Source organism: Ptychodera flava, chromosome 16, assembly GCF_041260155.1.
Source record: "Ptychodera flava strain L36383 chromosome 16, AS_Pfla_20210202, whole genome shotgun sequence".
NCBI classification, from domain to species: Eukaryota; Metazoa; Hemichordata; class Enteropneusta; family Ptychoderidae; genus Ptychodera; species Ptychodera flava.
The window spans coordinates 12,878,815-12,892,890 of record NC_091943.1 but is presented as its reverse complement, the minus strand read 5'-3'; the positions used below and the strand labels follow the sequence as shown (position 1 = coordinate 12,892,890).

At 40.8% G+C, this 14,076-nt stretch overlaps 1 protein-coding gene across 2 annotated transcripts in view; it reads right to left on the bottom strand.

The window, feature by feature from the left end:
- Nucleotides 1-10,667, bottom strand: part of LOC139114033 (ADAMTS-like protein 2) — a 29,620-nt gene extending 18,953 nt beyond the window's left edge. Inside the window, exons 1-6 of one of the 2 annotated variants that reach the window (XM_070675511.1) lie at nucleotides 10,229-10,667; nucleotides 5,440-5,540; nucleotides 3,702-3,777; nucleotides 2,850-2,964; nucleotides 602-750; nucleotides 248-371 (exon numbers count right to left, since the gene is read on the bottom strand). In XM_070675511.1, coding sequence (XP_070531612.1) covers nucleotides 248-371; nucleotides 602-750; nucleotides 2,850-2,964; nucleotides 3,702-3,777; nucleotides 5,440-5,540; nucleotides 10,229-10,342 — 679 coding nt within the window. In that variant the 5' untranslated portion in view covers nucleotides 10,343-10,667. The remainder of the gene's footprint in view (nucleotides 1-247; nucleotides 372-601; nucleotides 751-2,849; nucleotides 2,965-3,701; nucleotides 3,778-5,439; nucleotides 5,541-10,228) is intronic. The other variant, XM_070675510.1, reaches the window with a different exon arrangement.
- Between the last annotated feature and the right edge of the window lie 3,409 nt (nucleotides 10,668-14,076).

The window sequence follows — 14,076 nt, the reverse complement described above, 5'->3', positions numbered from 1 at the left end:
CCGGTAGAGTTAACACAGGGATGTGAATCGCAAATTGCGATATATGTTAGGCAATTTGTTTCTCTAGTACCAAACTTTGCAAGGTGACCCCTGATTGTTATTCTGCTTTGGTAAAAGAATGGTTGAAGGTTTCATTGGGCAAAGTTTGAGCAAAAGTACAAGTCTTTCACTTTCAAGGTGCATGCTACCTAATTTCAGGATGGCGTAAGTTTGACAATTGACTGACCTCCACATGATGCCCACTCACCTGTTGATATATTCGTATGATGGAAATGACGTCTAACAGTGCGGCAGGTTGTACCATTTCCATTGCATACACCACACTGGTCCACAGTGGCAGTGGAATATAACTTACCATCACATCCAATGCTCTGAAAAGTTAAACAATGAAAAAGCTGTCAAAAAATATAAATCACATTTTTTTCAAGCTTGTATGCAATTTTCAGCAGGATAAGGCTGAGGTGCCTGGACATGGGTGGCATCATGATATTTGGTATCTTCAATTTTATGGATTTCCTTGGGACCAATAGATTGGAAAACCAAATCACCGTTTTTAAAATTTGATGAGTGGGAAGCAGAATACTGAAACCTTGCAACTTGCCTCACATTTGCCAGCCACACAGATTGACTTGGCTCCAGTGCGGTGTGAAGCACAGGGTGTGCCGTCGAGAACTGACGATGTCAGCGGAATTACCAATTGTGGATCCTCTGTTGCGTAACATACCAGTGAACATGGATCGTACAGATCATCTGAAATTACCAAAAGTCGCATTTCATGAAAACTTTCACATTTTAAACATAATAAACGTGTAGATCAGTAGTAGAATGCTGAGGTTTATATTGTCGAGTTGCCCCCTTCCCCCAAACAATTGCAAAAGTCACGTTATCTCAGCAAACTTGAGTCCTAAAAGAACTGAAGATTACACGGTTGTGCTACCATGGTTGTGATCTCGACTGCATTTGGTTAACCCTTTGATCGTTGTATTTTTTCCCACCAAAATTTTCTTGTAATATTTCACCAATTTGTATGAACTTTTCTGTAATTTTTTGATAATTTTGGACCAAACGAGCACAACATTCCATTGGCCACAGTCTTTTATTAAAATATTGGCAAAAATCTAACAAAAATTGACTGGAGTATATTTTACAAGGGCAACAAAATTGACTTTGGCGCTCAAAGGGTTAAGCTTGTGATGATAAGCATGGTGCTCATGACATTTATGTGAATCCTTTATTATCTGGGTGAGTAGATGATTTTCGAGAAAGAAATGTTTCTGCCAAAATATGAAAATATATATTTTCCTCTCCAGTAAACGTAGAAAAATGTCTTCTATTTGGTAGGCTACTACAAAAACCCTGAGACAAAATTCATCGAAGTATTACTAGTATTTGGACAAATATCGTCATAATGATCAAAAAGTAAAATAAATTTGATTTTATACCTCTTTCCTCCAGCTCAACAAGATGTCAAACTATTCACTCCGTAGCTGCTTTAGACAGAAATCGGAAAAAACGAGACTTTTTGCACGTACTTGCTGCAGGTCCCTTGACCTGTAATTTTGTGTTTTTCATGATGCTATTTGTTATATTCCAAAAAGTACAAATTTCGTCGCCATTACCATAACATTATGCCCATATCTGTATCCAAAAGTCTTGTCAATTTTTTGGAAAAGTTACTTTTGGATATTAAATTTATAATAAAATCGTGACGTCATCAGGAATTAGTCCCTAACGGCTGAGGGAGATCGCTATCACCATGATCTCTTCAACTGGCCCTCATTTCCGTCAACAGGATACATGTGGTTTACCTCGGGAATGTGAGTCATCCGAACACTGTCTATTCCCCCTGTTGGCGGTTTTAAATGCTCAGCCGTACTTAAACTCGCCTGTAGGCAGCGCATAACGATATGAAACTACCACACCATGGCACGAGGAGATAAACGGTTTGTCGTTCGTTAAACAACGCAGTGCATTGACTGGCGGTATATGTTTAATCGTTGATAGAGTGAGGGTAAATTTGTAACTGTAAGCGTTTCCTTCCATCTGACAATCCGACGAACAACGAAATACGATGGATGTACCATGAAATACTATTGAATTTGAATAATCGGAGTAGCTGTTTCTCACAGCCGCTTGCGTTGGAATTACAGTGGTTTATGCCTTTGTGAGGTAGCTTGAAGTACTTTGTCGTCAAATACGACGGTAATTGATTATTGCTTTGAATATGGGCGAAGTCCATGAGTCAAGAGGTCGTGCGTGCCATTTCTTACTCAACGAACCAATGCGATACATGTACGCCACTTCGCCGGCGGAAAAAAACTAATAAAGGTTTGCCGTCAACAAGGGGGAGACTCTCTCCCTGAAGGACGAGGAAAGAATTCGCTCTCCTTTTCAGATGTCCATTTGTTTAAAGGATAGGACTGTTTTGCCTCTAAATGATTCTAAGGGAAGTATTTACCGTCCGTAGTCTGCAGGTTTGCGACTGTCCCACTTCAAAATGGCGCCGTCTTTCGGAAAACGAAACCGAGGCTACACTTTCAACCAATCAGCAATCGCAAAAGCAATAAGTCAACTCGGTCATTTACCCTGTTCACATTTGGTATTACATGTAATGTTTTCCTGGGGATTATTTTACGTCAGACGCCTCACTTCCCTTCGGATTACATATCATTGGTTGAGTCTTTAAACTTTTATCGTGAACTTAAATGACACACACTGATGTCTGTGATGAATTCAAAGCACACCCTAAAAGGAGGTCAAATTATCGTGAATATGTGAGGTGTAGGACGAGTCGAGTCTCAGTGTAACACTATAGCCGGGAGCAATGCTAAATCAGAGGCTTGACTTACCGTCTTTTGCGACGTATGGTTTCCATTGATATTTGCTACCGCGGTAGAACAAATTCTTATCAAAGGAAGAACACTGCTCGGCCCGGAAATCACTAGCAAGCCATGGAGGACAGGGCTGTAGAGGTGAAAAAGTTTACACCGAACATTTGTTAATGTGTAGTCTATAAGGGCTGAACCATCAAGTCTCCGGGAGGGGTGGTTAGAATGCTTGGATTATCTTTCCATTCATTTTCCCCCCACACTTTATCGCTTTTATAAACCTAAAATTTGACAATATTATTCTTTCGGATTTCGCACATGAGGTACGAAAATACAGAATACAAACGTTGGTACAGAATACAAACGTACAACAACTTTTTTGGGTCGACCTTTATTTGCAAATGTGATCAAAAAGTCAGCACACTTGCAATGAGTTTTATAGCAATGTTTGCCTTCTAGATTTTTTCCATTTTTATAACCCCTCCAAAAATCTAATGGTCGACCGTCTGTTGACACTAGCTTTTTAAATGACCATTGGAGTAACTTTGCGTTCAATTTTGCGCGAAATAAAAATCTTCCATATTTTACAGTAGTATAATAATTGTTAATTGTTTTCCCTTGTATCCGTCACTTGCTGTACTGCGACACACAGGCGCTAGGCACATCGTTGTCGTCGAGTTACAGTTCATCATGTTCGTTAGTAAACAGTGACAAACATTTGACGCTTTTCTTTACTGTTTGGTTTGTCTTCTCGATGTACTTCCTGTGTCACTTCACGTATTTGGAAACAAACATGGCGTGGTCACAAGAGGAGCCACTGACACTGGGTTACACATTCGAGCTACACATAAGAGTTCAGTCAACCTACATTACCTCAGTATTGCACGCCTTGTATTCCCTGTTTTGACCTTCACATAGGTCATCCGCCGCTGCAGCAATGGAATGAGCCCTGTAAAGTCAACAAACAGAGGACGTGATTATGAGGTCAGAGCTGAAGACTTTTATAATGATTGAGAAGGGTTTGGGGGCTCGATTTTCCTCTACTGTTTCGCTTGCGAATGTTATCACCTTTGGAAGCAAGCCATTGATTATGTCAGCTTAAATCCATCTGTGAAATTAGCACAATTCCTTAATTTATGCGACCATGGCGACAGCACACAGCCCCAATGATGCAAAGGAGCCTTTCGAAAGCAGTTTGATTTATTCAAATGTTCATGCTTCCCGGCATAATAGAGCAAAGGTAGTATGGGCCCTAGGAAAAGATAGTCGGAGACTCGTAATATCAGTATTCTAGTCCAGACTAGAATTCATTTGCCAACAATAACATTTCGTATTACAAATATAATGTGTGATGTTGATAAGGTTAATACATGTGTATTTAAACCTACTTCAGGGGGAAGAATTATAAAATAATATACTTGTTCCCTTGAAAATGTGAATTTTATCAAAAGCAACATATATTATCTCCTTAATCCTACTGGAGAAGAAGAACTAGACAAAAGGCTTGAATCATTACCAAATAGTTGTTTGCGAAGCACTTCATCATCATTATCATCCTCATCCTCATCATCGTCATCGTCATCGTCGTCGTCGTCTCTGTCTGTCTGTCGTCTGTCTCCCCTCCCTCCCCTCCTCTCTCTCACTGGAAAACGTGGTAGTCAGATCAGAACAGAGCTTAAGTTCGTTAGTTCGTTCATCCATGTATTGGTGTATCCGTCATCCATGTACGTTTGTTTGTGCCCAAGTATATACTGTGACACTGTTTTGCTCAAAATGAACGCTATTACATGTAAAACAGATAAGAAATTTGGCTGCTGTTTTCAACTCACAATGACTGAATGAGAAGGGCCAATTTTCACTGACTTTACAAAGGATTGACGCACTGAACGGTGACTTTATAAAGGATTGACGCATTGAACAGTGACACCGGTGGACCCGAGGCGATTCTGAAGAATCTTCAGTTGTGCGTATAAGTTAGATCTCAGAAGAATGTCGATTCTTGGCGACGCAACAAAATTCGGACGAATGTACCTCCATTTCCCCCCAGTACATCACTCATTTTGTCTTCCGATGAGATGTAGCCTTGCATGCGGGTACACGTTCTGGGTTTACTCGTTGAAAATGTTTGATTCAGTTCCAGCAACGTGTAACTTATGAGCCGCGAGTCAACCCCAGTGAACATCTAAACGGTGATTCCCCCCACCCCCATTGTACGACATAGCAACCGCTTCTTTCATGGCTGATGGCTGCACCCAGGGTAATGGAGCTATTTTTATATCATGCTATTTCTAAATTGCAACCATGCGCCCTCCCGGAAAGCCGATTGCCGCCGGGGTTTCCGATCGTACGATACTATGGTAATACATAGCGGAGGCCTATGAAAAGATATGCAAATTTAACAAACACCAAAGAAAGTACGAACAAATCGGATGGTTCCCACGAGAAAAAGATATGGCATTTGAAAAATATTTTATAGTGAATAGTTATTTCAATATATTTGAAACATACATACATACATACATACATACATACATACATACATATTAGCCCACTATATACAGACATACACATGGACAATTAAAAAGACACCGCTCCGAAAAGTGATACTTGCCCAGATTTAAGACACCTCCGTAGCCTTAACGAAGCCCCAGTGTCGCAGGGACGTGTGCATTCTGTCCATCCACTCCATGGGCCCCACTGGTAACCTTCACTCTACAGAGAGAGAGAGAGAGATTTCTTTTAATAACTGAAGATATAAGGAGAAGATACTTCCTCGGTAGACCTCTGAAGGGTTGTATTCTCATGTAAGTGCATGAATATTGGCGTGCAAGAACTGGCGTCGCGTAAATGACGATTATCGTAGCTCGGCTAATGATTCGAAGGTGTGTCTGGTACCGTGTTACACACACCTGTGCTCAGAGATACATCGGTGTAGCTTGTTACAAGTGTGTGGACGTTCTTCAAAACCATTCCGTATCGAACTGATAATTGTACCAAAGAATTGAAGTAACACCAAGTATTCTGAAATACTGATGACGGTGTGAATAGTGCTGATTTGAGTTGTCATTTTCCAGGCCGTTGCTGTAATTTGATGATTTTTTTCACTATTATCTGCATTGTTATAGATGACAAGTGAGTTCTGGTCCAGATTAGAATACAAACGTAAGCAATAAACGTACATTCTACACGTATAAACGACGTGTTAACAATCTGGATATTAGGTATTTCATCATGCTTTAGGGAGAAAAACAAGAACTTGCAATAGTCAGTAAAAACAAAAATAGTGAAAAAATCATCAAAAGTTACAGCTACTGCCCCTTTAATCATGTAAATCAACAAAAGCGCAATCACTTATTCCATTTAAATTGTTTTATAATCCTCACAAAATTGCTGATCATCCGAAATGATATTTGATATTACATGATAACGTAAGAGGAAAACAGGATCCAAATCGTTCAGTCGTCGGCAGTTCACGCGTTTCATCGGGTTACAAGAGCTTAAAAAGCCCGCTAAATTATTTTCCGTTTCAGCAAATCACTGTTCCCCTTTATTTTCTCTCCAAGATCCAACTAAGTCATTGTACACCCATTGAACTTCACCTGTTACGTGGTGTTTATTCCGAACAAAATGAGACCAAATGGAGAATATTGTGACAGCACACCGCTTTTTGGGCTGCTGTGAGTTCCCAGGCTCAAATGAATTTGACGTTTTTTCCCATGTTACCCCTATTTCCGAATACACGTGCCCAGTAACCCTGTATAAACAATTGGGGGGGGGGGTACCAAGGTGGGATAGTAGGCAATCAACCTATCCATCTAATTGAGCTCGGAATAACATTTCCCAGGACCACAGACCTTCAGTTAACATCACGGTTTATATATCTTTAACCCACGGTCGGATGCATTGAGGTATACACGACGCCGGTTCCAAATATCAGAATATGGGAATCTGGAAAAAGTCCGGGGGTTCAATCGCGAAGAGTGGTTCTTACGTCCGATTTCATTTTAATCAGCATGCTAATGAACACTCTTAAGTGGACATGAAAGTACAGGTAATTTGGCGACGTGGAAGAGTTTCTTAACAGAGGTACTTAGTGTAAGACACACAAAGTGGGGCGACAATCAGGTTCGACTGTAAGTATCGATAAAATTGCCGCGGTATTTATAGAAGTGCTTACATTTCGTCTTACGTTTGTGTCGTATATACGCGCAAGACCTACATGTTCGCATCGGTACTACTGTCTGTCAGCATCTATTCATGCATGTACACATGCAAACATATATACATAAATAGGCACATACCGAGATAGGTATATACACGTCTACATAGATACCTACATACCTACCTTACATACACACAAAAAGATGTACATGCATCTCTATGTTTACTCCATTACCTTACGGGCATGGGTCGTATTACAGGATGAGGGCCCTCTTCCCATAACCCAATGAAGCTACGAGAATGGCCTTGTTCACTGCAAGGGCACACAGTACAACCAAGAGACGAAATCGTTATCTTTTCAAATCAAGTGGCTTACTTTTGTTTCGAGTGAGAAGCTATACACATGTTGGCTCATCAATCATTAGAGTTCTTCCCTCACCTTGCATACACACATAACATGTAAATATGCTGATATACTGATGACAAAATTTCTGGTATGTACCATAAACTATGTCATGTGCGCATTCATTGTAAGGGAAGGACGTCTGACAGTTTTACCATGTGTCAGTGAGCACAACAACATGAATAGTTGCGCTCATGAAGCAAAAATAATTGCAATAATTCGTAAAGCCGGTGACTTTGTCCCTTTAATATATCACATAATTATGCGTGTTGATTGAGCATAGTTATCGGTGCACTATATATACTGTCTTCCTGCTTGATGAAGTGAAAATTCACCCTAGCTGTTTCAGATATGTCGCAAGAGAGAAAGTCTTTGAGTTTCCTGTTTTCTGTTTTCGCTTTCTCATAGTTTGAACATTAGCAATGGTAATTCGGAATAGACTGGTACAACGGGTTTATAGGCGACGGTTTTAAGTAGTACACAGACATTGCGGTAGGTAGGAAGTTTTGTTTATTCGAGGAATGCGTGCAATTAAGCAATTGATATGTGTGAAATTGGTCTTGCAGTCTCTCTCTTCGTGGTCTTTTAATAATGGTTTTCTTTTGAATGGTTTGACAGTTTCGATGACTCTGCCAGGCAGAAACTAATGGTTACAAACTCAAGTGAGCGAAGGTAGACGCCAAAGGTCTACGAGTTCTAGTGGACAAAATTTCACAAATTTTAAGTTTCAAGATCAAGGCCAAGAACATGGATACCAGCTCGTTAGCGACGTGTTTATAAACAATGGTAATACGCGCAAAGTCATTAGTGGCGCACAAAGATTGCAGGGTAGTAGACAGCGTTGAACGAAAAACGAATCGAAGTCATTTTTGTTTGATTAAAAACAGCTCGAAGAAACACTGAAACTCTCCTAAAACCGCACTCGAATTATTAGCAATTTGCAATCTGCTCTTTCATGTAAAGTTCAAGTGGCGGAAGCTTAAACAGTTTTCTCCGGCAACTTAATCCATTTTCACTTTCCTACGTTCACGCTTGTCGCATTTTCTGACATATTTCGTGAGTCGCGGTTCCTGAGGAGTCGCTTTCGGGCAAGCTTGCCAGCTATCGTCTCCAACAAAGGCTCCAAAATGTCTTTGAAACGAAGGCGCATCATTTAAAACACTGAGAGAGGCGTGGAAGAAGATATAACAGATCTGAAAATTAAGCCGGGCGATCTTGCGAGTTTTCCGCAGGACATTGGACTCCACTCTATAGGATGTGTAAACATTTGTGCCAACAGCCGTTTTGTGCCTGGGGATAGTTCAAGAACAAATGGGACAATGTCACACGCGGGCAGTGTATTTAGAGCGGCAGAAACGCGACTTTAGTTAAGCGTGACAGTGCATTCAGTGGTCTTCAAAGGCGTCCAAATGAGTCAATGGTGCTCAACGGACTGTTGAGTTCTTTTCGAACAAAGAAATTCTCAAACACAGATGGTAGGCTGTAGTTTATATAGGTGTACTAAGTAGTGAGGTGGCGCATCTCTCTATATAACTCTGGAATTGAATAATGTCTGAGACGGTTTGATATGCCCATAAAACACACCAATCAACTGTTCACTACAATTATTGCACCTTAATTCCATGCAGGTGAACACCATTACACATGTTTGAAACGCCGCTGCTAAGGTCTACTGCATTTTGGTATTGGAGTTATAGAATGTGACGTCATTGCAACGCGACGCTGAATGAGGCCACCGTTTTGAAATTTGACACTGGAAAGCCAGTGTGTACACAACTCTCGATTTTTAACTATCGGGTTTTCACGCTTATTTCCTCTCATTCGAAGTTTACACTACGACGTGACCTGGCTTCCCTTTTTTTCGCACTATTGTCACCATCGGTACTATTGACCGCGAAAGAATCAGTGGTATTGCCCACTCGATATGTCCACGCAGCAGTGATGTCCAAATACTTGGACAGCAGAAACGCTTAGACAAAGGGTTGTCGCCCGGCGTGATACAGGCCTAGGTCCACATCATTTATGAAGAGGGAGGCGGGGTCCGAGTCGTTAAACCCGTGCGAATTTGCCCATTTCGTCGTCAATTATTAGAGATGCAATAACGGATATTTAATTTTGGGGAGATTTGCGAAACGAAAGGAAAAAAAAGATAGCTGGCGATTTTTTTTCTCTCAAGATGTTGACGGAGTATACCGGACGCATTCAAGGGCTAATAACATGCTGGAATGAGTAATATGCACACAGAAGCCCACCGCTGAGTTATGGCGAAGTCATCTCTTCTTTGCGATCTAATTTATGGCAACATATAATGTACACGGTAAAGGCGAGGGTCACAGACGCAAGGTCCTCGCATTGAAACAGTAAATTATTTGCTTTTGGGTGCACGTGGTTGCTGATATTTTCGAGTGGGTTTGGAAAAAAAATCCGCTAGTCACCGTTGCCAATCAACACCCCACGTCTTGGGTGACTGACAGAGAGTGGCAGCAGCCGAGCTTTTTTTTTTCAAAAACAGGATACTTAATCGCCAACTCTGAACTCAAGTACAGCCGAACGAGGACAGATCTATGGACGAGTCAGTTGGTTTTAACCGACGAACATGCTGCGACTTCAGATGGCTTCTTGTTGAATAACTCCGGCGTCAGAATCACTGATGGGGAGCTAAGAAGAAACGCGGGTCCCATTACATCCAAAAAACTCCGAACGACAACAGACAACAACTGAACCGTTTCCGTTCAAAACAAGTTTAAAGATTCTGCAAACGTGTTCAGTAGCCGATCTTTCATGGAGCAGAGAATATTAATTACCGAAAATGCATACGGCAGCGGGGCTTACTTACCGTGGCTACTTCTGTACTGGACTGAATTGAAAATCGTTCCCGCTGACCAAAAGCCTTGTCGCTGATAAACAGACACACCAGTCCGAAAAAGCCTAGAAACGACCAGCGTTCCATGTCGAACTGCGAAAAAAGTTCCAATAGGTATTTGCCAAGTGAGTGCACTTCCTCAGACGAACTATACCACAGTTAAACAGAGAGTTCCCGGACTCTCATTTTGCAGGCTTTTATACCGTCTGACTCGGAGGGTCTATTGTTGGTGCTATTCTCGTGGTACCTCGGCGATTAATTACATAATGAACCCACTTCGGCATGTCAGAAGCTGTGACACTGGTTGGCTGGCCGATGGCATACCTCACACGCTACCAGCGTGTAATATATGGTTAGGAATAGGAAGCCGAGATTTCCTGCCCTTTCTGCTTTGTCTGCTATAGGGGTACACCCCGTGTCCTTGCTGTGATGTATGTAAGTGGCATAGAAAGACCGTGTCGGGTGTAACAGGTCAGCATGTTTCCGCAGATTAATAGGGCGATAAATAGGTAGTATTAGTGGTAGGGGTATCAAAGCTAATGCCAATTGGGGAGACACCGTGATTGAATGATCGATTTAAAGGCGTTTCTCTTCCTGGGACAGGCTTAGAGCACTGCCAACGGCGGCTTATCAATTTTCAACAAGTGTTTTGCCCGTGTCTTAGATCAAAGCCTATAATGGAAATCACGCCCCGGATTAATGAGAAGGTATGTCGTTCCATGGTAATATCGTGTTACTCGTCGCCATGGCATTTAATCGCATCGCGCTATTGTTTCACAGGAGCAAGTGTCGTTAGCTGAGGAGATACAGAGGATAACGGAGCTTACTTGCAAAAAAAATTATTGTAGAATATTAAATGAAAATGGAGGACTCTTTTGGAGATAAAAAACATGCATTAACAATATGCACTGCCCAATATTGTAAAAACAGTCATGAAATATAAAACATGGAAATCCGTTCATTGTTACGTATCTTGGAACCGACATTTCTTGGCGGAGACTATCCACAGAGTTGTTAAATACCTTTTGAACGAATTCCGTCACTTTATAGTACTCATTTGACTTATACTTTGCCAATTTTTGGTGAGCTAGAAGATTTCTCCACACAGTTGTTGACTCGACAAAGTTGCACAAAGACGACTTTCTTGATGGTAGTCGTATATAGATTTGATGCACCGTTCGCCTGCCCTCGTTATCATTATTAACACGGTCAATGTTTTGTAAATAGACCTCTATCACTATGGTTTCACGAATATACAATGAGCGACGCGAGCGCGCGTCAAGACCGTTTTTACTATCATGCGATTATTACCCCCCCCCCCCCGCTCGAAAGACGTAAATATTGTTAGCATCTTCAACTCTCAGTAAGACATAAAAATACTTGTTTGAAAAGACATAAAACTACTTGTTTGAAAATAAAATAGGCGGAAAACAATTGTGAGAAATAAACGTTTACGGCTTGGTGAGACCACAGTGAATTGTGATGATATAAACTCACGTAGCTTATGTTAACCTCGGTTGAAGCTCCATAAGTTTAATGCATTTTCTATCGTGCTGTTTGTCCGGGTTTTTTTTTTTGAAATACGTTAAATACAAAAATTTAACTCCCAAGATCATGTCGAAATATCCAGTGTTGGACTTATCAACGCAGCCTGTGCGTACTGCGTCTGATGTCTAATGTTGTTGGGTGAAACCACAGTCGCTTGTGAATCCACAACGGCCGCTGGGTGGTATGCATTAGAAAAGTAGGTCACCCAGCGGCCGTGGTGTATCGATTCACAAGCGACTGTGGGTGAAACTGAACATTAATCCAGACAAGAGTTCATTCATAAACGGTATAATAATGCACTGTGTTTGCAAGGCTGATAAATTGTATTTTAACGTAGTAATCTGAGGATAATATATATATATATATATATATATATATATATATATATATATATATATATATATATATATGTATGTATATGTATATATTTTTTTTTTTTTTTTTTTCTTGGACAAATATAAGGCAGCTACTAGTATTATAGACAGTTACAACAATTGTTTCTTGCTGGGGACAATTGATTTAACATTTGTTACTTTCTGCCATGAGAGTTCGATTTTGTACATGTAGTTCGTGCTATCATTGAGCAGATGTCTAGAAGGGGCACTGACACTGCAGTGTGTGACTTTGAGATCAACAAGCAGCCCCGCTGACAATACAAAGATGATTGTGTTTCTCGTTCCCGAAAGCCAGCGTAACGATATCCATATGTATTAAACTTTTCACACCCGGGCACTGTGGCCTTGTTGAAATAATGGAACGGGGTAGGGTAAAGGAAAACAACCCCTCATATTGAACAAAATAAGTTCAGACTAGACTGCATGTAATTTTCAGATATTAGATATCCGTTAACATCGTCTTGGGACGGGTTCTGAAAAACTTGATTTCGTTTAAGTGATAAATAGAAGCACTCATTTTGTAGGGAAAAGTCAAGACGAAGTTGATCCATCGCCCTGTGCGTCCCATCTATCTAGCATCTGGTACTAAACTCACTGTCATGATGGCTCATGGCTTTATTCCCGACCAACAAAATACATCGAGTCCGACAGCTGAATATTTGACTGTGTGTCACATTCTAATGAGGCCGCTGTTTTGAACTTGATGGTATGACGGATCGATTTTGCTGGAATATTTGATGGCAATACGAATGCTCAAAGCATTGCTTGAATACAAATACACTAGACTCCCCTAAATTGACGCAACCGCGCACACAGTTTGACTCTAGGCATTCTACACGTATACGAGTTTGTGTGATGCGAATCTGTCAGATCATATCAAATATGGTGGCGTGAGCCTAGTTGTAACAGTGTTTGGGGATGGCGGCCTATAATTCTGCGGTCACTCCCCAGTTGACTCACTTCTCGACCGTTGATTAGACAGACTGGAAACAACATCCGTATCTTTTGATACGTTCGTCAGTACTAGTTTGCGTGTTCTGGTTTGCTAAAGTGTTTTTTTTTTCCAACCGCTGTTCGTAACGGAAATCTGTGGTTAGCATACAGATTGGGGAATATTAGTTTCAGTTTAATTAGTTTTGATATCTCTCGCAAGGCAAGGAACCGTTTCCAAAGTTCAAGCATGGAGCACTACATAACGATTGAGTAGGTCAAACAACCTATGTTAAATTTCATGTGGCAAAAAGTTATAAAATATGCTATCAAAAGTTACTGTTCACGCCGACGCTTTAGTCGGGTACTAAGTACAAAATTCTTAAAATAAAAAAGCATGATACACGCACGTTTGAATCTTATTTGCTGTAGCTTCAGTAAGCCTTGTTCTAGTTGTTGACGTCAAAGAAGTTTGTTTAGGATGAAAACAGTGCTATATTTTCATCCATCTGCAGTATCGAGCGGTCGTTGCAAGATATTTAGTTTCAAAGCAAAGTTAATGTGCCGAGATATCTCGTTATCTGTCCCATGTTTACAGCGTTGTAAGGCACTTGGAGTACTCTCTTCTTTATCGTAGTAATAATCTGAAACTATTAATGTTTCGGCTTTAGTGATATTACAACCCCCTTCAGGCGTTGTAACTTGTCGCTTACCAATTTGATATCACGTCACGTCATCGAAGTGCGTTCAATTTAAATCTAAGGCGTTTGATGTATTTTGCAATAGATTTCTTCTCTCTGTATTGAAAATATAATACCAGTTCTATTCCCGAAATCGTGTGGCAATGCCTATAGATTTCAACTTCTCAACACCGTGACAGTCCGCATATGTGTAATGCCCAGTGTCATAATATTGTTATTGTTGGCAACTGAATTTTAGTCCACACAA